Source organism: Mustelus asterias (assembly GCF_964213995.1).
Source record: "Mustelus asterias chromosome 26 unlocalized genomic scaffold, sMusAst1.hap1.1 SUPER_26_unloc_35, whole genome shotgun sequence".
Classification (NCBI taxonomy): domain Eukaryota; kingdom Metazoa; phylum Chordata; class Chondrichthyes; order Carcharhiniformes; family Triakidae; genus Mustelus; species Mustelus asterias.
In genome coordinates this window covers 500,456-524,836 of record NW_027590104.1, presented here as the reverse complement: position 1 = coordinate 524,836, position 24,381 = coordinate 500,456, and the positions used below count along the sequence as shown (strand labels likewise).

General features: G+C 46.3%; 1 protein-coding gene and 1 long non-coding RNA gene across 2 annotated transcripts in view; one reads left to right on the top strand and one right to left on the bottom strand.

Moving 5' to 3' along the window:
* Positions 1-814: 814 nt before the first annotated feature.
* On the bottom strand, positions 815-6,887 carry LOC144482145 (uncharacterized). Its single transcript, XR_013495877.1, has 3 exons — positions 3,856-6,887; positions 3,438-3,514; positions 815-873 (listed from the first exon to the last, which is right to left on the bottom strand). It is a non-coding gene; the product is annotated as an uncharacterized LOC144482145 (long non-coding RNA).
* A 67-nt stretch (positions 6,888-6,954) lies between these two features.
* LOC144482144 (NACHT, LRR and PYD domains-containing protein 3-like) overlaps positions 6,955-24,381 on the top strand; it is a 96,017-nt gene continuing 78,590 nt past the window's right edge. Inside the window, 3 exon segments of the mRNA XM_078201367.1 lie at positions 6,955-7,100; positions 21,283-21,377; positions 22,509-22,612. Coding sequence (XP_078057493.1) covers positions 21,314-21,377; positions 22,509-22,612 — 168 coding nt within the window. The 5' untranslated portion in view covers positions 6,955-7,100; positions 21,283-21,313.

The window sequence follows — 24,381 nt, the reverse complement described above, 5'->3', positions numbered from 1 at the left end:
GCATTGATCCGAACAGGCGCCAACTAGAGGAATTTCACAGTAACTTCATTGCAGTGTTAATGTAAGACTGACTTGTGACCAATAAATGAATTTTAACTTTGACTTCTAAACACTAACCACCCCCTGAGAGAACAAATTATTCCTCCTCATCTCCATCTTTAATGGGAGCTGTATGAATTTTAAACTGTGCCCTCCCTGATACTAGATTCCCCCATGTTGGCCCTGTTCTGTGATAATACAGATGTTTAAAGATTATTCAGTAGTTCTTTAAGGGTAGCAGACACAGGGAAAAAAGAAGTGACTCTGTACACAACAGCTATATTTCAAGGGTATATATATGAGTGGGCAGTAATCTTCTCTCAGAATCAGACAGATTGTGGGTTCAGCTCAGAGCCTCAAATACTAGGCCCTCAGCATCGATCAGAGACTCCGAACACAGCATGATGGGAGAGCGGACAAAGGAAACAGGTGTTGAATTTGTGAGCCTTGCTTTGTGGAAAGCTTTAGTGCTTGGGGAGAATGTCAACTTCTGAATGGACCTACCATATATTAAGCTGATCTTTCTCCACACCCTATCGGTAACTGCAACACTATATTCTGCACCCTTTCCTCTCCTTCTCCCCTGTGTACTCTATGAACGGTATGTTTTGTCTGTATAGCGCACAAGAAACAATACTTTTCACTGCATCCCAATACAAATCAATCAAATCAAATCAAATTAACACGGTGAAGTTTGGACCCTGTGGGGTGACAGTTGTCTGAATACAGATTCTATCTTATTGTAACATTCAGGTACCACGTGTACTGAGCTCACCAGCGTTCTGTCTGTATTGTGTCAATCCAGTCTTGAAATATCCACTAATATTGCTAATTCTGCCAAAACAGAAACAGAAAGAGTGTTTGAATTCTCCGTGATTAGTCCCCTTAATGATAAACAACATGGTGGATGAGAGGGATAGAGAGAGAGAGGAAGAGATACAGAGTAACAGAGAGGTCGGGAGAATGAGAGAGAGCAATGCAGAGAGTAACAGTTGTCTGAATACAGATTCTATCTTATTGTAACATTGAGCTACCACATGTACTGAGCTCACCAGCATTTGCAGAAGCCATTATATAAATACTGTTCTGTCTGTATTGTGTGAATCCAATCTTGAAATTTGCACTCATGTTGCTAATTCTGCCAAGACAGAAACAGAAAGAGTCTTTGAATTCTCCGTGTTTAGACTCCTTAACGGTAAACAACATGGTGGATGAGAGGGATAGAGAGGGAGAGGGAGAGAGAGAGATGGAGCGATGCAGAGTAACAGAGAGATAGGGAGAGGGAGCAATGCAGAGAGTAACAGTTAGACAGTGAGGAATAGAGATTAATTCAGATGGATAGTGAGTGTCAGGGGAGTCCGAGACGCTACATAAACAAGGTAAAGATTTGAAAATGGAGGAGTGTTTCTTATCCACTTATAAAAGATAATCCACACTCACACCACTCACATTTCACACTCTCTGCTCAGTCCTGTGTTGGGGGGTGTTGAGTGTCGGATCAGTGTTTGCTTTTCTCAAACCGCACTGATATTCCCAACAAGGGCAAGAGGTTTCAGTGTTTAAAAATGTAAACATTTAAAAGCAAAACTAGACCGGATTTGGTTAAATCTCATGGGATCCAGGATGTGGTGGCCAAATGGATACAAAATTGGTTGATGACAGAAGACAGAAGGTGGTTGTCGAGGGTTGTTCTATTTTCAAACTGGAGGCCTGTGACCAGCCTCAGGGATCGGTGCTGGGTCCCCTGCTATTTGTAATTTATATTAATAATTTAGATGAGAATTTAGGAGGCATGGTTAGTAATTTTGCAGATGACACCAGGATTTGTGGCATAGTGGACAGTGAAGAAAGTTATCTCGGATTGCAACGGGATCTTGATCATTTGATCGAGTGGGCTGATGAATGGTGGATGGAGTTTAATTTAGATAAACGCAAGGTGATGCACTTTGGTAGATCGAACCAGCGCACTACTTAGTTAGTGGTAGGGCATTGGTGAGAGTTATAGAACAGAGATCTCGGCGTACAGATTCATAGCTCCTTGAAAGTGGAGTCACAATGGATAGAGTGGTGAAGAAGGCGTTCCACATGCTTGGTTTCATTGGTCAGAATACTGAATGGGATTTGGGACATCATGTTGAAGTTGTACAAGACATTGGGTAAGGCCACACTTGGAATACTGTGTACTGTTCTGGTCACCCTATTATACCAAGGATATTACTAAACTAGGAAGTGTGCAGAAAAGAACTACTGGGATACTGCAGGGTCTTGATGGTTTGAGTTATAAGCAGAGGCTGCAAAGACTGGGACATTTTCTCCTGGAGCATAGGAGGCTTCGGGGTGGTCGAACAGTGGCCTCGCTGGATTCACTCTGTCCTTTCAGATTCAGTCTCACAGGTCTGGCTGTGTTCACTGTGTCCTTTGAGATTCAGTGTCACAAGCCTGGCTGGGATCACTCTATCCTTCGAGATTCAGTGTCACAGGCATTGCTGGGTTCTGTCTGTCGCTTGAGATACAGTCCCACAGGCCTGGCTGGATTCACTCTGTTCTTTAGGATTCAGTGTCACAGGCCTGGCTGGGTTCAGTGCCAGGTTCACAGGAGTGCCCGTGTCAATTAGTAGTTCCCTCTCGCTCGATTTGAAGTCCCAACTATCTCAATTTGGAGTGCCCCCTATCTCGATTGCGAGTGACCCTCTAACGATTAGGAGTGTCCCATCTTGATTTGGAGTGTCCCGATCTGCAATAAGGGAGCCTTCTATCTCGATTAGGAATGCCCCCCTGTTTAGATTTGGACCAGTGACTATTTCAGTGAGGTGTGCCCCCCGTCATTTCTGAGTGTCCCCGGTCAATTAGGATCGCTGCCTACCTCGATTAGGTCTGCCCCTCCCTCGATTAGGAGTGCCCCGTATCTCGAATGATGGAGCCTTCTATATCATTTCGGGGTGCCTCCTATTTAGATTTGGAGCAGCGACTAATTCAATTAGCAGTCCCCCCCCCATCGCCATTGGCAGTGCCCCCCTCCCCGTCGCCGTTAGCAGTGCCCCGCCGTCGCCGTTAGCAGTGCCCCCCTCCCCCGTCACCGTTAGCAGTGACCCCTCCCCCCATCGCTGTTAGCAGTGCCCCCCCCCCCCCATCTCGATTGGGACCACGCCGTATCTCGAATAAGAGAGACTTCTATCCCGATTAGGTGTGCTCCCATTTAGATTTAGAGCAGTGACAGTTTCAATTCTGAGTGCCCGCATATCAGCTCGCACTGCTCCTGTCAATGAGGAGTGCCCAGGTGAATCACAAGTGCCCCCAATTTCCGTTTGGAGTGCCCACATCTTGATTACATGCGCCCTTATCTCGATTAGAAGGCCATGGACCAAATCCTGAGTGGAATGACAGGAGTCCAGACTTACCTGGATGAGATCTTGCTCATGGATTTGACTATTTTCCCAGTACTTGGAGAATACCTTAGAGGTTGCAGGAGCACGGCCTGCAAATCAAGAGAGAAATATGAGTTCTTCAAGGACTCCATTGAATGCCTGGGTCATGAAATGGATTGCACAAGGCCCAAGATGGAGGTCATCATGAAAGCCCCAAGACCAGACAATGTGTCCCAATTCAGGTGATTTTTGGGTCTAATTGTTGTACCTGTTAATCTCAGATACTTTCAACCAGTTTACTTACTCCAAGGTTTTACCCCGGTGCCCTTATTTGCAAGGTGGACAAGGACAAACATAAGTAAAGATTCAACAAGTTTATTAAATAACACTATTAACCCTTAAATTACCCACATAAAACAAGAGGATACCCCAGCAGATTCAAGTATACTACCCGTAAAGATGCTTTGGTTAAACTGCAGGCCCGATTCTCTGAGTCCCTCTGGTCTGTCGTCACGAAGGTGAGTCTCGATGGCCGCTTCTTCCTTCCTTCCTTCCTTCCTTCTCTGGTCAGTCTTCCGAATGGTCACGGCTGTCTCCCCTGTCGAGTCTTCGCTCCTTGTGCCTCTGAGTGTGTCCCTTTATCCCCAGCCTGCTTGCCTTTCCAGAAACTTCTCTGGCTTCTGGCCAATGAGGTCCCAGGAGGGGGTTCCAATACCCAGTGGGTTTCTTGATGTCTGCCTGACAGGACACCAGGGTCCGCCCCGCAGGTGTCCATCTCCATGTTGTTAAACTTGTTATCAGGTAAGCTTTCTACAGGATCTCTTGGTGACAGAAAGTCTGGCCCGATCTGGGCTTCTAACAATAGACCGATGCATTTCAATGAGGTGCCATGATCTCCTGCTAAGTCTCAAGTAGAGTGTAACGACCTTTGATGGGTGGTTGATGGGTCAGGCCCAGACACATTTGTGTATTGTACAATTGGCCTGCCTGCGGTGTGACTGTGATTGATTTCAATGTGCCCAATTCTTCAATTTAGGATATCCAATTTTATCAGCCTTAAAACTAGGCCCTGTTTATATCACCACATAATCAATTACTATGACAAGCTCATTCCGGATCTGGCGACAGCATTGAAACTGATGCTCCAGTTGCTGGTGAAAGGAGAGCCGTGGAAGTGAATTAAAAATAGGAGGCTTCTCTGGTGCTAAAGCAGGCTTTGAAGAGATTGGAAATGCGAGTTCAATTTAACCCAAAGTTACCGCTGCACCTTAAATGCGACGCCTCGCCCAATGGGATTGGGGTTGTCCTGTCTCACGTTATGTCAAACGGAGTGGAAGATCCATAGTATTCGCTTCTAGATCATTGACGAAAGCTGAGGAAAAGTTTGCTCGGGTGGAAAAAGGAGGCTGAGGCATCGTCTTTGCATCAAGAAATTAAAAGCTCTGCCATGATGATGTTGTGACGGAGCTCGAAGGGCTGAATTACTGACTCCCATTCATAATTCCTAAATTTTATCTTCCATCCTTGGACTATTCACTGGGATACCGTCCATGGCAGCAGTTTGATTGCAGAGGTGGGTGTTGGTGCTGTCAGTCAGAGAAACACGGCAATGCGGATGCTCTGTCAAGGCTGCCTTTGCCTGGAGATAAAGATGTTCCCGCTGGAATGTGCACACAATGCATTTCACACAAGAAGATAAAGTTCCGGTAACCGCTAACCAGTTACCCGGAATGATCCGGTTATGAGGCAGGGTGTGCAACTTGTCCAGAGAGGGACGACGAGTAGAAAGCACCTGGAGTTACAGCGGTAAATGTGCGGAAGCTGGGAGTTGTCGGTGTTGCTGGATGTTTATTCTGGGCTATGAGAGCCTCAATCCCCCATCATTAAGAGGAAAGGTGCTGGAACGGGAGCACCAAGAGCACCCGGGGGTGCTGCCAATGGAAGAAACAACAAGAAGCTGTATGTGGTGCTGGGGTTGAAAGTGGGATGGTGCGAATGCTGCGCTTGGGGACGGAAGGTGCCGCCCTTGCTGCCTCTTGCTGGCTGGAATGGCAGCGAATCCACAGCGAGTCGCTGCTTCATCACAATCTGCCCGACTCCACCCACACTGGCTGTCAATCACTCTGCTGGAGCGGCTTCCTATTGGCTGTGTTCAGCTGATGGACAGCAGAATGGACCAATGGAGAATGAGGGTGCAGTGATGGATTGTGCAATGAATCAATAAGGCTTTTGACAAGGTACCACATGGCAGGTTGTTGCACAACCTACATCATGGGACCCAGGGTGAGGTAGTTAAATGGATACAAAATTGGCTTGATGACAGAAGCCAGTGAATGGTTGTCCAGTGTTGTTTTTCAAACTGGAGGCCTGTGACCAGCGGTGTCCTCTGGGATCAGTGCTGGGTCCACTGTTATTTGTCATTTATATTAATGATTTGGATGAGAATATAGGAGGCATGGTTGGTAAGTTTGCAGATGACACCAAGATTGGTCGCACAGTGGACAGTGAAGAAGGTTATCTCGGATTGCAATGGGATCTTGATCAATTGGGCCAGTGGGCTGACGAATGGCAGATGGAGTTTAATTTGGACAAATGCGAGGTGATGCATTTTGGTAGATTGATCCAGGGCAGGACTTACTCAGTTAATGGTAGGGTGTTGGGGAGAGTTACGGAACAAAGAGATCTCGGGTACGGGTTCATGGCTCCTTGAAAGTGGAGTCACAGGTGGACAGAGTGGTGAGGAAGGCATTCGGCATGCCTGGTTTCATTGGTCAGAACATTGAATACAGGAGTTGGGACGTCTTGTTGAAGTTGTACAAGACATTGGTAAGGCCCCACTTGGAATACTGTGTACAGTTCTGGTCACCCTATTATAGAAAGGATATTATTAAACTAGAAAGAGTGCAGAAAAGATTTACTGGGATGCTACCGGGACTTGATGGATTGAGTTCGAAGGAGGAGTTGGATAGACTGGGACTTTTTTCTTTGGAGCGTAGGAGGCTGAGGGGTGATCTTATAGAGGTCTATAAAATAATGAGGGCACAGATCAGCTGGATAGTTCATGTCTTTTCCCAAAGGTCGGGGAGTCTAAACCTTAGAGGGCAGAGGTTGAAGGTGAGAGAGGCAATTATTTCACACACAGGGTGGTGAGTGTCTGGAACGAGCTGCCAGAGGGAGGAGTAGAGGTGGGGACAATTGTCTTTTAAAAAGCATTTAGTTAGATGGGTATAGAGGGATATGGGCCAAATGTGGGCAATTGGGACGAGTTTCGGGGTTTAAAAACAGGGGCAGCCTGGACAAGTTGGGCTGAAGGGCCTGTTTCCATGCTGTATGTAAATCTGAATGATGACGCAATGAGGTGCCGCCCACTCAGTGACGTGGCTGGAAGCGGCCGTTAAACGGTTTCCGCGCGCGGCTGGAGGGGGCGTTCTGACGTCACTGCCGACGCACAGCACGTGACCTGGATCTGGCCAATAGGCGAGCGGACAAACAGCCGCCGCCGTCTCGAGTGCGGAGTTCAGGCGCCGAGCCGTTTCTCACTGCGTGTGCGGGGCTTTCCCAGCGGCGTTTCTCACTGCGTGTGCGGGGCTTTCCCAGCGGCGTTTCTCACTGCGTGTGCGGGGCTTTCCCAGCGGCGTTTCTCACTGCGTGTGCGGGGCTTTCCCAGTGACGTTCAGACCGAATTTTTGAATAACGGTCAGGAATTAAATAAGAGAAAAAGTCTCCACTTCAGCGGCGCCGACTCTCGCTGACTGGGATTGTCCCCAGTGGCAGCGAGTCGCTGCTTCATCACAAGCTGCCCGAGTGCGCCCGCACTGGCTGCCAATCATTCTGCTGGAGCGGGTTCCTATTGGCTGTGTTCATTTGACGGACAGCAGAATGCACCAATGGGGAATGAGGATGCAGCGAGGTCCCGCCCACTCAGTGAGAGCGGCTCGCGGTCACGTGGGAACGGCCGTTAACGGTTTCTGCGCGCGGCTGGAGAGGGGGGTCTGAAGTCACTGCCCTCACAGCACGTGACCGGGATCTGACCAATCCACGAGCCGAAAAGCAGCGGCCGCCGACCGGAGTGAGCCTGCGCGAACTTCACTCCGGGAGGGTGCGGTCCGCTTCCTACTGCGCGCAGGCGCACTGCGGTGTTTTCACTGCGTATCCGGGTATTTCCGGGTTTGTGAATCACGGGGAGGAATTAACGGCCCAGAAAAAGCTTCAACTCCAACAACATTCAGCTTGAGGATTAAAATGTCGGTTTCCTGTGTAAATACAGCCTGTCTTTGTATCATATTAACAGAGCGGGGACGGTCAGTTACATTGTGGGCGGCGCGGTGGCTCAGTGGTTGGTGCTGCGGTCTCACAGCGCCAGGGAGCCGGCTTCAATTCCCGGCCTTGGCTCACTGTCTGTGTGGAGTCTGCACATTCTCCCCGTGTCTGCGGCCCTTTCCTCACACTCTCCAAACATCAGCAGCACAGGGGCACTGGCCAGGCTCAGTTGCTGCTCAGTGTCAGGGGGATTAGCAGGGTCAACACGGGGATAGGGTCTGGGTGGGATTGTGGGCGGTACAGACTGGATGGACCAAATGGCCTCCTCCTGCACTGCAGCAATTGGATGATTCAATGTTTCACAGAAAGATCTGTTATTACAATCTCGGCCTTGTCTGTGTAAACACTGTACAGCACCATCAAAATTATTACAGTTCGATTCAGCAGACGCAGCATGGATTCTGCTTGACGAACTTGTTAGATTTTTATGAAGATGTGAATAGTGCGGTTGACGGAGGGGAACCGGTGGATGCTGTGTTTTTGGATTTCCAAAAGGCGTTTGATAAGGTGCCTCACAAAAGGTTGCTGAAGAAGATTGGGTCACATGGAGTTGGGGGTAGGATGTTAGCGTGGATTGGGGATTGACTATCCGACAGGAAGCAGAGAGTCGGAATAAATGGGTGCTTTTCTGGTTGGCAGTTGGTAACTAGTGGTGTGCCGCAGGGATTGGTACTGGGGCCTCAACTATTTACCATTTATATAGACGATCTGGAGGAGGGGGCTGAGTGTAGGGTAACGAAGTTTGCAGACGACACAAAGATAAGTGGAAAAGTGAATCGTGTGGACGGCGTAGAAGGTCTGCAGAGAGATTTGGACAGGCTGAGTGAGTGGGCGAGGATCTGGCAGATGGAGTATAACGTTAACAAATGCGAGGTTATTCACTTTGGAAGAAATAATAGCAAATTGGATTATTATCTAAATGGAAAGAAATTACAACATGCTGCTGTGCAGAGTGACCTGGGGGTCCTTGTGCATGAGACGCAAAAACCCAGTCTGCAGGTGCAACAGGTGATCAAGAAGGCAAATGGGATGTTGGCCTATATCGCAAGGGAGATAGAATATAAAAGCAGAGATGTCTTGCTGCATCTGTACAGGGCATTGGTGAGGCCGCAGCTGGAATACTGTGTGCAGCATTGGTCCCCTTATTTGCGGAAGGATATATTGGCCTTGGAGGGAGTGCAGAGAAGGTTCACCAGGTTGATACCAGAGATGAGGGGTGTTGATTGAGGAGAGACTGAGCAGATTGGGTTTGTATTCGTTGGAATTTAGAAGGCTGAGGGGGGAATGTTATAGAGACCTATAAGATAATGAAGGGGCTGGATAGGGTAGAGATGGAGAGATTCTTTCCACTTAGAAAGGAAACTAGAACTAGAGGGCACAGCCTCAAAATAAAGGGGGGTCAGTTTAGGACAGAGTTGAGGAGGAACTTCTTCTGAGGGTGGTGAATCTCTGGAATTCTCTGCTCACTGAAGTGGTGGAGGCTACCTCGCTGAATATGTTTAAATCACGGATAGATGGATGCCTGATCGGTAAGAGAATTAGGGGTTATAGGGATCAGGCGGGTAAGTGGAACTGATCAGCCATGATCTTGTTGAATGGCGGGGCAGGCTCGAGGGGCTAGATGGCCTACTCCTGCTCCTATTTCTTATGTTCTTATGTTCTTACAATCTAGTGCTTGTATGAGTAAACGCAGCAACAGATCTCTTTTAGTTAATTCAGTCTGGGCCCTGTATGAGATCATGAAACTAAATTGCTTTTACAGCCGCACATTCAGCAAATGCACGGAAATTGACTGAGCGCTTGATTGAAAACGAGGATATGTGCACATTCAAAGTGCAACACGTGTATTGCCACAGCAGCCCCAAATCCCAAACTCTATCTCTAAAGAGGGAGAAAAGAACTGGTACCCACAATGTTTGTGCCTCATGGAAATCCCCTCCCCGCTCTTTTGCCCTGTCTGGGCTTCTACTGCGCAACTTTCACCTCACTGACTTTGTCGGCCTTGGCTCACTGTCTGTGTGGAGTCTGCACATTCTCCCCGTGTTTGCGGGGCTTTCCGCACACTCTCCAAACATCAGCTGCATAGGGGCACTGGCCATGCTAAGTTGCTCCTCAGTGTCAGGTGGATTAGCAGGGTAAACACGGGGATAGGGTCTGGGTGGGATTGTGGTTGGTGCAGACTGGATGGACCAAATGGCCTCCTCCTGCACTGCAGGAATTGGATGATTCTATATTTCATAGAAAGATCTGTTATTACAATCTCGGCCTTGTCCGTGTAAATACCATTTAAATTGTATGAGTAAACACAGCAACGGATCTCTCTCAGTTAATTCAGTCTGGGCCCTGTATGAGCATTTGACAAGGTGATCCATAACAGGATGGCGCATCACGGTAAAGCTCATGGAATTGGAGGAAGTGCGTTAGCGTGGATTGAAAGCTGACACGCAGAAAACAGAATTGGAATAAATGGCTCCTTTTCAGACTGGAAAGGTATAACTAGTGCAGCACCGAAGGGATCAGTTCTTGGCTGACAATTGTTTTGTGACCTGGCAGAAGGAACAGAATGTAAGGTTTCCAAATTTGCCGATGATACCAAGTTAGTTGGAAGGGCATGTTGTGATGAGGATATTGTGATGCTGCAAACGGATACAGATCGACTGGGTGACTAGGTGAAAACTTGGCAAGTGGAATTTAATGTGGGCAAGTGTGAGGTCATGCACTTCAAGTAGGTGGAATCAAAAGGCAGATTGTTGTCTAAAAGGAGACAGACTGCAGGTGAGTAAAGTACAGAGAGATCCAGGTATTTCATTACATGAATCACTAAACGTTAGCTGGCATGTCCATCAAGGGGCAACAAGGTTTTGATTTGATTTATTATTATCACATGTATTAACATACAGTGAAAAGTATTGTTTCTTGTGCACCATAAAGACAAAACATACCGTTCATAGAGAAGGAAATGAAAGGGTGCAGAATGCCGTGTTAAAGGCATAGCTTGGGTGCAGAGAAAGATCAATTTAAAGCAATGTCCATTCAAAAGTCATGGCAGCAGGGATGAAGCTGTTCTTGAGTCGGTTGGTGCATTACCTCAGTCTTTTGTATCTTTTTCCCGAGGGAAGAAGGTGGAAGAGAGAATGTCTGGGGTGCAGTGGGGTCCTTAATTGTGCTGGCTGCTTTGCCGAGGCAGCAGGAAGTGTAGGCAGAGTCAATGGATAGGAGGCTGGTTTGCGTGATGGATTCGGCTTTATTCACGACCTTTTGAAGTTTCTTGTGGTCTTAGGCAGAGCAGGAGTCAAACCAAACTTTGATACAACCAGAAAGAATGCTTTCTGTGGTGCAATTGTAAAAGTTGGTGAGAATTGTAACTGACATGCCAAATTTCCTTCGTCTTCTGATGAGGCATTGGTGGGGCTTTCTTAACTATAGTGTCGGCAGAGGGAACCAGGACAGGTTGTTGCTGATCTGGACACATGAAAAATTGAACCTCAGGATCCTTTCTACTTGCCCAGGTTGCTGTAGACAGCGGCACGTTCTCCTCTACGCTTCCTGAAGTCAATGACAATCTCCTTCATTTTGTTGACATTGAGGGAGAGATTATTGTTGCCGCACCAGTTCACCAGATTTTCTATCTCATTCCTGTACTCAGTCTTGTCATTGAGATCCAACCCACTGCGGTGGTGTCATTGGCAAACTTAAAAATCGAGTTGGAGGCGAATTTGGCCACACAGTCATAAGTGTATAAGGAATATAGTAGGGGCCGAGAACACAGCCTTCTGGGGCACTGGTGTTGATGAAGATCGTGGAGAAGGTGTTGTTGCCTATCCTTACTGATTGTGGTCTCTTGGTTAAGAAGTTCAGGATCCAGTCGCAGGGGGAGGAGCCGAGGCCCAGGCAACTGAGTTTGGAGATGAGTTTTGTCGGAATAATGTTGTTGGAGGCTGAGCTGTAGTCAATAAATAAGAGTCTGATATAGGTGTATTTGTTATCTAGTGTTCCAGCGTTGAGTGCAGGGCCAGGGTGATGGGGTTTGCTGTGGACCAGTTGTGGTGGGAGGCGAACTGTTGTGATCCACGCAGTTGGGAGGCTGGAATTGATGAATGCCATGACTCGCCTTTCGAAATACTTCATAATGATGGATGTCAGAGCCACTGAATAATAGTCATTAAGCATGCTGCAAAGCTTTTCTTTGGTATTGGGATAATGGTCGTTTTCTTTAAGCAGATAGGGACCTTAGATTGTTGTAAGGACATGTTGAAAATGTCTGCGAATACCCCCACCAACTGATCTGAGCATGATCTGAGTGATTGTTCCCGTACCCCATCCGGCCCAGTCGCATTCCATCAGTTGACCATCGAGGAAGCTGCTCTCTAATCTGCAATGATGACCTCAGATACAGCTGGTACAATGGTTATAACACTGCTGTCTCATAGCACCGAGGAACCAGGTTCGATTCCCGGCTTGTGTGACTGTCTGTGCGGAATTTGTACATTCTCCTCGGGTCTGCATGGGTTTCCTCCAAGTCCTCCAGTTCCTTCCCACACTCCAAAGATGTGCAGGTTCTGTTGATTGGTCATGCTAAATTGCCCCTTCGTGTCAAAGGGATCAGCAGGGCAAATATGTGGGGTGACAAGGATGGGTGGGATTGTGATTGGTGCAGACTGGGTAGACTGAATGGCCTCCTTCTGCACAGTAGGGATTCTATGAGGTGTTAAGAAGGAAAATGGCATTTTTGCCTGTATTGTAAAGAGCTTGTTTAAAAATAGGGAATTTCCACTTTCTTTCTGCCTAAGATGGAGTCAGCGAGATCAGACAGTGTGTCATCCGGGGAGGATGGAGGCAGTGAGATCAGACGGTGTATTACCTGGGGAGGATGGAGGCAGTGAGATCAGACAGTGCATATCCCAGGGAGGATGGAGTCAGCGAGATCAGACAGTGTGTCATCCGGGGAGGATGGAGCCATTGAGATCAGACGGTGTATTACCTGGGGAGGATGGAGGCAGTGAGATCAGACAGTGCATATCCCAGGGAGGATGGAGTCAGCGAGATCAGACAGTGTGTCATCCGGGGAGGATGGAGCCATTGAGATCAGACGGTGTATTACCTGGGGAGGATGGAGGCAGTGAGATCAGACAGTGCATATCCCAGGGAGGATGGAGTCAGCGAGATCAGACAGTGTGTCATCCGGGGAGGATGGAGCCATTAAGATCAGACGGTGTATTACCTGGGGAGGATGGAGGCAGTGAGATCAGACAGTGCATATCCCAGGGAGGATGGAGTCAGCGAGATCAGACAGTGTCATCCGGGGAGGATGGAGCCATTAAGATCAGACGGTGTATTACCTGGGGAGGATGGAGGCAGTGAGATCAGACAGTGCATATCCCAGGGAGGATGGAGTCAGCGAGATCAGACAGTGTGTCATCCGGGGAGGATGGAGCCATTGAGATCAGACGGTGTATTACCTGGGGAGGATGGAGGCAGTGAGATCAGACAGTGCATATCCCAGGGAGGATGGAGTCAGCGAGATCAGACAGTGTGTCATCCGGGGAGGATGGAGCCATTGAGATCAGACGGTGTATTACCTGGGGAGGATGGAGGCAGTGAGATCAGACAGTGCATATCCCAGGGAGGATGGAGCCAGTGAGATGATCGTGTCTAACCTGGAGAGTGTGGAGTCAGTGCAATCAGACAGTGTGTAACCCAGGGAGGATGGAGCCTCTGAGATCAGATAGTTTGTGAACTTCATGAATGTGTTGATGAAAATACAGTAATTGAAACATTTCTAACACTCCTGTTGAATCTTCTTTTGATGTCAGGTAGGTGGGCTAATCTAGGTCCAGGCAACGGGAGTTTGAGTGGGTCGTCCAGTTACCCATCGACTGCAGCTATAAGAACATGAGAACTAGGATCAGGAATAGGCCATCTGGCCCCTCGAGCCTGTTCCACCATTCAATAAGATCATGGCTGATCTTTTTGTGGTCTCAGCTGAATTTACTCACCCACTCACCATAGCCCTTAATTCCTTTTATTCAGAAATGTATCTATCCCTGCCTTAAAAACACTCAATGAGTTGGCCTCAACTGCTTCACCGGGCAGGGAATTCCACAGATTCACAACGCTTTGTGTGAAGGAGTTTCTCCTCAACTCAGTCCTAAATCTGCTGCCCTTATTTTCAGGCCATGCCCCGTAGTTCTAGTTTCACCTGCCAGTGGAACCAACTTCCCTGCTTCTATCTTATCTATTCTCTTCATAATCTTATATGTTTCTATAAGATCATTCTTCAGAATTCCAGTGAATACAGCCCCAGTCTACTCAGTCTATCCTCATAAGCCAACCCTCTCAACTCTGGAATCAACCTAGTGAATCTCCTCTGCGTCCTGTCAATATGTCTTTTCTCAAGTAAGGAGACCAAAACTGTACAGTGTTCTAGGTGTGGCCTCACCAGCACCTTGTACAGCTGCAACGTAATCTCATTGTTTTTAAACTCCATCCCTCCAGCAATGAAAGACAAAATTTTATTTGCCTTAATTACCTGCTGCACCTGCAAACCAACTGCTAGTGATCCTTGCATAAGGACACCCAGGTCCCTCTGCACAGCAGCATGCTCCAATTTTTTACCATTTAAACAATAGTCCATTTTGCAGTTATTCCTATCCAAATGGATGACCTCACATTTACCAACATTGTACTCCATCTGCCAGACACTCGTCCACTCACTTAGGCTATCTATATTCCTTTGCAGACTTTCAGCGTCCTCTGTGCACTTTGCTCTGCCACTCATCATGGTGTCAGCTGTGAATTTTGACACACTGCACGGTCCCCAACTCCAAATCATCAATGTAAATCGTAAACAATTGCAGTCCCAACACTGATCCCTGAGGCACATCACTAGTCACTGATCGCCAACCAGAAAAACACCCATTTACCCACACTCTTTTCTTTCTGTTAGTTAACCAATCCTCTATCCATTACATTAGCCGTAACACCGCACACCTTTATCTCATGCAGCAGCCTTTGGTGCGGCACCTTGTCAAATGTTTTCTGGAAATCCAAATACATCACATCCACAGGTTCCCCACTGTCCACTGAGCATGTAATGTTCTCAAAAAATACCACCATCTTAGTCAAACATGACCTGTCTTTCATGAACCCATGCTGCATTTTTCCAATGGGACAATTTCTATCCAGATGTCTCGCTATTTCTTCCTTGATAGATTCAAGCATTTTCCCGACCACATAATGCATTTGCTATTTTCCCCACCATCTGTTTTAGTACCCTGCGATGCATTCCATCAGGGCCAGGACACTTGTCTGCCTTTAACCCATTAGTTTGCCCAACATACCTCTTTTGTGATAATGGTAGTTTCTAGGTCCTCCCTGCCATAGTCGCCTTGTCATCAGTGATCTGGCAGCTATGTTCCCTGCCAGGTGTGCCTAGAATGGGAGAATGCGATATCTCCCTGAAACATAAAAGCTTTCCTTACCTGGTGGAGAGGACCAGAGTGTGTTTGAACTCATTTCATCGTATTTTGCTTTGTTTAAGTTTTCTTTGAGATTCTGCTCATTTTTAAGAAGCCACATTTGAAGTTATCCCTTTGTTGATCTGGTCTATTTTGTTAAGATGCATGTTGCAAGATGCAGAATTTCACTGGCATTTCAATCTCTGAGCTTTTCCCTCGCATGCCAGCGCTCCACAGTCTCAGTCACCTTGCAGAAATGTCCCTCCTCATTTTAGCAAAGAACAGAAGGTTTTCCTGTGTCAGCAGCTGCTGCACCCCTTGGAGGGAGAATAGGGAGAGGGAAAAGGTGAGAGAAGAAGGGAAAGGGAGAGAGGGAGTGAGAGGTGGAGGTGGGAACCAATTGTGGTTTTGAGTGGTTAGAAAAACAAATTGTGCAAATTTATGGTTTCTGAAATTGATAATTTTCAGCAAACTGAGCAGTGGATGTTCGGTGAATTATCAACCTGGTAGATTGTGTTCAGGAACGGGTGAACAATCATCTCATTGAATGAAAATGAATGTTCACTTACTCCTCTTCCTGTAAGTTTGTAAATCCCTGGTGTGGTTCCTTGATGGGGTGAGGTTCCTCAATTAACTCCTGCTGATGTTGGAACAGAGTCTGATCAATGAAAAGTAATATTGTCCCACACAATTGGTCAGAGCAGTGGAGAATGGGAAAGGTGAATGGGGAAGATTGAAGAGAGAGGGAGGGAGTCAGTCACAAGGTGTTTGGAAGGAAAGGAGGGAGGAACTCCTTGGTGCCATGGACACCAATGGATCTTGGCACAAGGACAATGAAAAGATGAGGCTTTATCAATTTCCGTTTAAAACTTTCCTCTTTGAACTGTTCTCTCTCTCTCTCCGCCTGAACTGTTACCTGTTTCTTTCTCTTATTTTTCTGTTCTGTTTTTGTCTCATATTTTCTGGATTTTGTTTTGTGTCAGTCAGTGACCAGAATGAGACTGAGCTTCCTCGCTATTTAAGGGAGGGTGATTGACACCGAGATCCATCAATCAGAGAAGGGGAAGCATCGAAGCCCCGGCCTTGGTGTTAACGGATGTGCACGGACCATCATGTCCAGCACTATGCATGCGCATGACCAGAGTGCCCTACAAGCTTGCACCGACCATGCTGTCTGAACTAAAAAAAAACTGCTCTTCTGGGGGCCATATACCTCTATCCCCATCCTATTCATGTATTTGTCAAGACGCACAAAGAACAAAAAATTACAGCGCAGGAACAGGCCCTTCGACCCTCCAAGACTGCACCGGCCATGCTGCCCGACTTAACTAAAACCCCCTACGCTTCCGGGGACTATATCCCTCTATTCCCATCTCATTCATGGATTTATCAAGACGCCCCTTAAAAGTCACTACCGTATCCGCTTCCACTACCTCCCCCAGCAACGAGTTCCACGCAACCACCACTCTGGGTAAAACATCTGCCTCGTACATCTCTCTCAAACCTTGCCCCTCGCACCTTAAACCTATGCCCCCTCGTAATTGACTCTTCCACACATGGAAAAAGCTTCTGACTATCCACTCTGTCCATGCCTCTTATAATCTTGTAGACTTCTATCAGGTCTCCCCTCAACGTCCATCACTCCAGTGAGAACAAATCAAGTTTCTCCAACCTCTCTTCATAGCTAATGCCCTCCATACCAGGCAACATGCTGGTATATCTTTTCTGTTCCCTCTCCAAAGCCTCCACATCCTCTGGTAGTGTGGCGACCAGAATTGAACACGATATTCCGAGTGCAGCCTCACTCGGGTTCTGTAAAGCGTCAACATGACTTGCCAATTTTTAAACTCAATACCCTGGCTGATGAAGGCAAGCATGCCATATGCCTTCAGGACTACCTTCTCCACTTGCATTGCCACTTTGTGACCTGTGTACCTGTACACGCAGATCCCTTTGCCTATCAATACTCCTCATGGTTCTGCCATTTATTGTATATTTCCGATCTGTGTTAGACCTTCCAAAATGCATTACCTCACATTTGTCCGGATTAACCTCCATCTGCCATCTCTCTGCCCAAGTCTCCAACTGATCTATATCCTGCTGTATCCTCTGATGGTCCTCATCCCTATCCGCAAATCCACCTACCTTTGTGTCATCCGCAAACTTACTCATCACTCCAGTTACAATTTCCTCCAAATCATTTATAAATTACAAACAGCAAAGGTCCCAGCACTGATCCCTGAGGAACACCACTTGTCACAGCCCTCCATTCAGAAACGCACCTTTCCACTGCTACCCTCTGTCTTCTTTGACCAAGCCAGTTTTGTATCCACCTTGCCAGCTCACCTCTGATCACATGCAACTTCACCTTCTGCACCAGTCTGCCATGAGGGACCTTGTCCAAGGCCTGACTGAAGTCTATGTCGACAACATCCACTGCCCTCCCCTCATCAATCATCTTCATCACTTCCTCGAAAAACTCGATCAAGTTCGTGAGACACGACCTCCCCTTCACAAAACCATGTTGCCTCTCACTAATATGTCCACTTATTTCCAAGTGGAATAAATCCTGTCTCGAAGAATCCTCTCCAATGATTTCCCTACCACTCATGTAAGGCTCACTGGCCTGTAATTACCTGGATTATTCTTGCTACCCTTCTTAAACAAAGGAGAAACATTGGCTATTCTCCAATCCTCTGGGACCTCCCCTGTAGCCATTGAGGATACAAAGATATCTCTCAAGGCCCCAGCAATTTCCTCTCTTGCTTCTCTCAGTATTCTGGGGTATATCCCATCAGGCCCTGGGGACTTGTCTACCTTAATGTTTCTCAAGAACCCCAATACCACCTCCTCTTTGATCTCAACATGACTCAAACTATCTACACATCCTTTCCCAGACTCATCATCCACCAAGTCCTTCTCTTTGGTGAATAAACCTTGAAAGTCACTGTCGTATCCACTTCAACTACATCCCCTGGTAGCGAGTTCCAGGCACCCACCACCTGTGCAAAAAAACTTGCCTCGTACATTTCTTTTAAACCCAGCCCCTCGCACCTAAAACCCATAGCCCCGAGTAACTGATTCTTCCACCCTGGGGAAAAAGCTTCTGACGCAGCATCAACACTGAATATATCTGGGCGATTGTGCTCTGAATACAGAGAGCATTATAACAGAGTATGTTTGGGTGATTATAGAATCATAGAATCCTACAGTGCAGAAGGAGGCTATTTGGCCCATCGAGTCTGCACTGACCACTATCCCACCCGGGCCCTATCCCCACAACCCCATGCATGTATCCCAGCCAGTCCCTCTGACACTAAGGGGCAATTTAGCATGGCCAATGCACCTCACCCGCACATCTTTGGATTGTGGGAGGAAACCGGAGCGCCTGGAGTAAACCCACGTGGACATGGGAAGAATGTGCAAATTCCACCCAGACGGTGACCCAAGCTGGGAATTGAACTCTGGTCCCTGGCACTGTGAGGCAGCGGTGCTAACCACTGTTGCACCGTGCAGATTCTGGTCTGAATACGGACAGCATTATTACAGAGTATATCAGGGTGATTCTAGTCTGAATACAGACAGCATCAAAACTGAGTGTTTCTGGGTGATTCTAGTCTGAATAGGCACAGCATTATAACACTGAGTATACATCCTGTTACTGTTACATTTTTCAAACACACGCTGTTTCTGTACATCTATCCTCAGCTTGGAGAGCAAATAGCCAATTTCCACTTTTCACCCAAAATGTGAACAGACCCGGGACAGAAACATGGGGAAAGTAGTGAAATATCAGACGGTGTGTAACCCGGGGAGGATGGAGTCAGTGACATCAGACAGTGTGTAACCCGGGGAGGATGGAGTCAGTGAGATCAGACAGTGTGTAACCCGGGGAGGATGGAATCAGTGAGACCAGATAGTGTTTCACCCGAGGAGGATGGAGTCAGTGAGATCAGACATTATGTGACCCTGGGTAGATGGAGCCAGTGAGATCAGAAAGTTTGTTAACTAGGCAAGATGTAGTGATTGAGATCAGACAGTGCCCAACCCGAGGAGGGTAGAGCTCATCGTTATCATTCAGACAGACACAATCCCAGGTTGAGGGTTCAAAATATCGGAATCTTCCTCACCATGTGGACTTGCGTTGGAGGGATGTTGCAAGGAGCAATCACTTAGAGCTGTCAGTTGCTTCTGTTCACACACATTCGCAGTTCTTGCTTCATTTGAGGCATTTAGGATTCCATGGAACATTTTTACGGGAAGTTCTCCTTGACTACACACATTTTCTGAAAAGCATGTAACTTAATTTTTGCAGTTCTGCCCCCTGTTTCCGATCTCGGTGCACCCACAGTAGATGAAGCGAAGGGGGGAGTGGTGGAAGTGAAGATGGGGAGGATGTGCGGTAACAGGAGGGAAGCCCCACCCGTTCCTGCTTTGGCCTTGTAGGCTATTACTGGCTCCAGGAAGACCAGATTCGATAGGGTTATCCTTCAGATAATTTACTCATTTTCTGTGGCCAGGTTTACTGCTGGTTTCCCTGGAAGGGGAGCATGCCATGTCCACCTGCACGAGCGAGAAATTCCTTCCCTGGAGGGCATTGCAAGGTCTGGGATAGAGATTGAATCTCTTTACAGAGATTGTGTTTTGACGTTTCAATTTTCTCCTGATAGTCTACCTACTTGATGCCATATCCCAAGGTAAGTCGTACAAGGAAGGACACCCAGAAACCTCACAGAAATAATAGAAACCCCACAGTGCAGAAAGAGGCCACTCAGCCCATCGAGTTTGCACCGACAACAATCGCATCTTGGACTTATCCCCACAACCCCACGCAGTTACCCCATTAATCACTCTAACTAACACATCCCGCCACACTAAGGGACAATCTTGCATGACTAATCAACCTAAGCCACACATCTTTGGACTGTGGGAGGAAACCGGAGCAGCCTGAGGAAACCCACAATGATACGGGGAGAATGTGCAAACTCCACACAGACAGTGACCAAGCCGGGAATCGAAGGCAGGTCCTTGGAGATGTGAGACAGTAGTGCTAGCCACTCTGCCACTATATCTCCCAATGCTAAACCAGTTTGTTCAGATCCATAGCTCTTAATTAAAGAAAGGGTTCCACAGGCTGGAAGATGTTTGGGATGAGTATTCCAGAGTGTAGTCTCTTGGCAGCTGAAGGCAAGGGGCCCATGTGTCGAAGAATCCAAATAAGGGCTGGTCAAACTTTCAGGAGTGCGGAAATATTGCCAACATCTAAGGCTGGACTATAATATCTGGCTGGGACGTGTGAGTCAGTGGATATATTTGAAAAGCTCGATTGAGGTTCCAGATGGTGTACAAGGATCTAGGGTTAATGAGACATGGTGCAAGTTAGGATACAAGAAGCAAGTTTCAGGGCAGTTAGTAAGATCATCTTGCATGTGTAACACTTTTTAAAATTTGCTGACAAGCAATATATTTATGAGAAACAGATAGCCCACTGGTGGGACTCCAGAGAATGGGATAGGGAAGATAAACCAATGCCAGTGATATGTGCTCTGCGATTTACTGGATAAGCAAAAAGACAGGGATAATTTCCACCCAGCTGGAAGGCAGTGAAGAGGATGATCATGTGATCAACTGTGCCAAAGGCTTCAGAGACGTAGAGTCGGCTGAAGATACTTCACTGACCATTTTATTTCTGCTAGAATGTAATGTTTGACTTTGATAAGAGCTGTTTCAGTATTGTGGCATAGGTGGAAACCTAGTTAGATGTATTCAAACAAGCTCCAAGAAAGTTGTGTCTACATTTAGCAGGTAAAGTTATGGTCATGTGTTTTGGAGAAAAGGGAGGCTGGACATGGGCCAGGGATTTTCAAGGGCAAATGAGATCAAGATGATTTTTTGAAGAGGCAGTACCAACAGTACCAAGGTGGTGGGGTCACCGTCAGATCTACCAGTTATATATATCTACATGGTGTTTGTGAGATTGTAAATATCAAAAGATCGTCCCCATATAAAATTTGGAAATCACGTTGCTGCTTAAAGATACAAACAAGGCATTTTCACTTCACAGTTTCCATTTAACCCTGCTGTGGATTTGTTTATTTCAGAGCACCAGAATCGAAAACACCTGTCACAAAAATGGCTGAAGGTTTCAACAGCGGAGTATATCCAATATCTTCAAAAAGATTGACATTGGACAATGGTAGGTTCAGAAAACACTCCCAAGTTTTCAACGTCCTGTTAATGAATCCAGACCTCATTCATGAACCTGCAGTTCACACAAGGAACAGAGAAGAATATAGCAGCAGCAAATTATAAACCAGTAAAGCTGATACAATGAAGTTGTGCTGAAAGCAATGTCTAGTGCATGTCGATAGGCATTGCTTACATAGACATCCAGCAGGCATTTGGACAGAGTTTCTTAAAATGTCTGTCATGCAATTGAAGGCACATTTTTGAGCTCATTGTAAAATTGGTGGAAAAGCAAGGGATAGAGATGAGGTAAATGGACATTTAGGCTGACTGTCAGGATGCAACTTGCTGTGTTCCAGAAGCATCTGTGTTAGGCTCACAATTACTAACCAAATTTATTGACAGCCTCGATGATGGAATAAAAAATTGGATATATAAAACTGATTATGACACAAAGTTATTGAAACATCGTAGTCAGTACAGCTGGCAATATGCAAAGAAATTTCATTAAATTAAGTGAACTGGCACATTTGTGGCAAATAGATTAAAATGCAGGCCAATATCAGGTCCTTCACTTTCAATAAGGGATAGAACAGGGCCCTTTCCAAATGTGGAAAACCTAGAAACTTGGAAGCTCTACAGAACCTTGAGAATCCCTGAATATAGATTGTTAAAATATCGTGAAAAGGGAGCAAAAAGTAAAACAAACAATTTAATGTTGGATTTTATGTCCAGAGAACAAGAGCATGTAGGGATAGAAGTTATGTTACAAGCGAGACAAGCTCCTGAATAGACCAATCCCGGCTGTGGCGATTGCAGTTAAAATAAAGGCAAAACCTTTCCGGAATGAAATTGGAAAATGCTTCTAAACGCAAAAACATTTCCTGCCAAAAAAGGTAATTGATATTGGTAATTTAACGTGAATTGCTTCTTACTAACCAGGGGTATGAAGTGATTTGGAGGTCAGCTGGATATATGGGTTTTATTCACAAATGAGATAAATATCACGAATGTTTTCTGAAAGATAGTTGATAACATGGCTCACATGACATTTCAGTGGGTTGTTTTAAGTTTACGGGAAATTAAAACAGCCTATATAGGAACTCATTGTGTTTCATTTTTTTCCAATTTCTGTTCACAGATCCAAACTCTAAAATCACTGAGTTCTTGACAAACTGTGAAGATGACCAACTGTTGCTGTTGACCAAATTCTACCGGGACAGACTAGAACAGACGATTGAAGGAGTGGCGAGACTCTGTCTGATGTTTACAGCATGCGATCATATTGGTGTGAAAGAAAGTCATGTAAGTCCAGGATATAGTGGGTTTAGTGATTTTGTCCATTTTCACATCGCAGACCTGATGAAATTAGAGGAAGAATAATTTGCTGAACAATAAGAAGCTATGGTCTCTCTTGCTGCTCTCCTAAAAAGACAACTGTTCCAATACAGCTACAATGCTGGCAACATGGAATACACCCAACAACGTGTAAAAAAATGTCTATCCCATGCCCAAAACAGGACAAATCCATATGGAAAATTTGCACCCCACAAGCCTCCTCCCACTAAGTGGCAGAGATAAAATGAGTAATTACCAGTGACTTAAAGTTGCAGATACTTTGCAGTATGGGACGGCAAAGTGGCACAGTGGTTAGCATTACTGCCTCATAGCGCTGGGAACCCGGGTTCGATTCCTGGTTTGAGTCATTTTCTACGTGGTGTCTGCATGTTCTCCACATTTTAAAGTTTATTTATTATTGTGAAAAGTAGGCTTGCATTAACTCTGCAAAGATGTGACTGTGAATATCCCCCAGTTGCCATACTCCAGCGCCTTTTCGGGAACACTGAGGGTGAATTTAGCATGGCCAATGCACCTAACCAGAGCACCCGGAAGAAACCCACGCAGACACTGGGAGACTGTGCAGATTCCACACAGTGACCCAAGCCGGGAATTGAACCCAGGTCCGTGGCGCTATGAGGCAGCACTGCTAACTACTTTGGAACCGTGCTGCCGAGTTTTTGTGTGCGTTTCCGTCGGGTGTTCAGCTTTCCTCCGACAGTCTGAAAGACGTGATGGTTAGGTGCATTGACCATGTGAAATTCTCCCTCAATGTACCTGAACAGGCGCTGGAGCGTGACAACGACGGGATTTCCTCGGTCACTACATTGCATTCTTAATGCAAGCCTCTATGTAACATGAATAAATACACTTTAAGCATTTAATAACATGATAATTGAAGTTCCTTTTAGGTACTGCCAGTATCACTTGCCTCCTGATCTCATTAAACCCTTGGTCCATTCATGGACCAACACGAGTGTCTGCCTCTGACGTCACAACATTATTTGATTGAACTCTGTCATGGAACGCTAAGGCGATAGAAATGAATGGGAACTGCGCTAAATCTCTGCAATGGCTGCAGTCATACCTAGCACAATGATAGTCATGATTGTTCGAGGTCAATCATGGCAGACCCATGGCCCTGATACTAGAGTTCCTCAACGTCCTGTGTTCTCTGAAAATATCTCCAGCTGTTTCATGAGGGAAATATGATAGGATGAGGGATGAATTGGCTAAGGTCGACTGGGAGAGCAGGCTGGCAGGTAGGATAGCTGAGGAACAGTGGAGGATTTTTAAGGAGATCCTTTTCAGTTCTCAGCAAAAATATATTCCAGCAAAAAACAAGGATTGTCAGAAAAGGGAGAACCAGCCGTGGATAACGAAGGAAATAAAGGAGAGTATTAAAATAAAAACAGCTGCGTACAGAGTGGCCAAAAATAGTGGAGAAACAAGTGATTGGGAAAAATTTAAGAAACAACAAAGAGAGACTAAGAAAGCGATAAAGAAAGGAAGGATAGACTATGAAGCTAGGCTAGCAATTAATATAAAAAATGATAGTAAAAGTTTTTATAAATATATAAAAAGGAATAGAGTGGCTAGAGTGAATGTTGGACCCTTGGAGGACGAGAGGGGGGAGTTAATAGTGGGAAATGAGGATATGGCTGAGTCTTTAAATA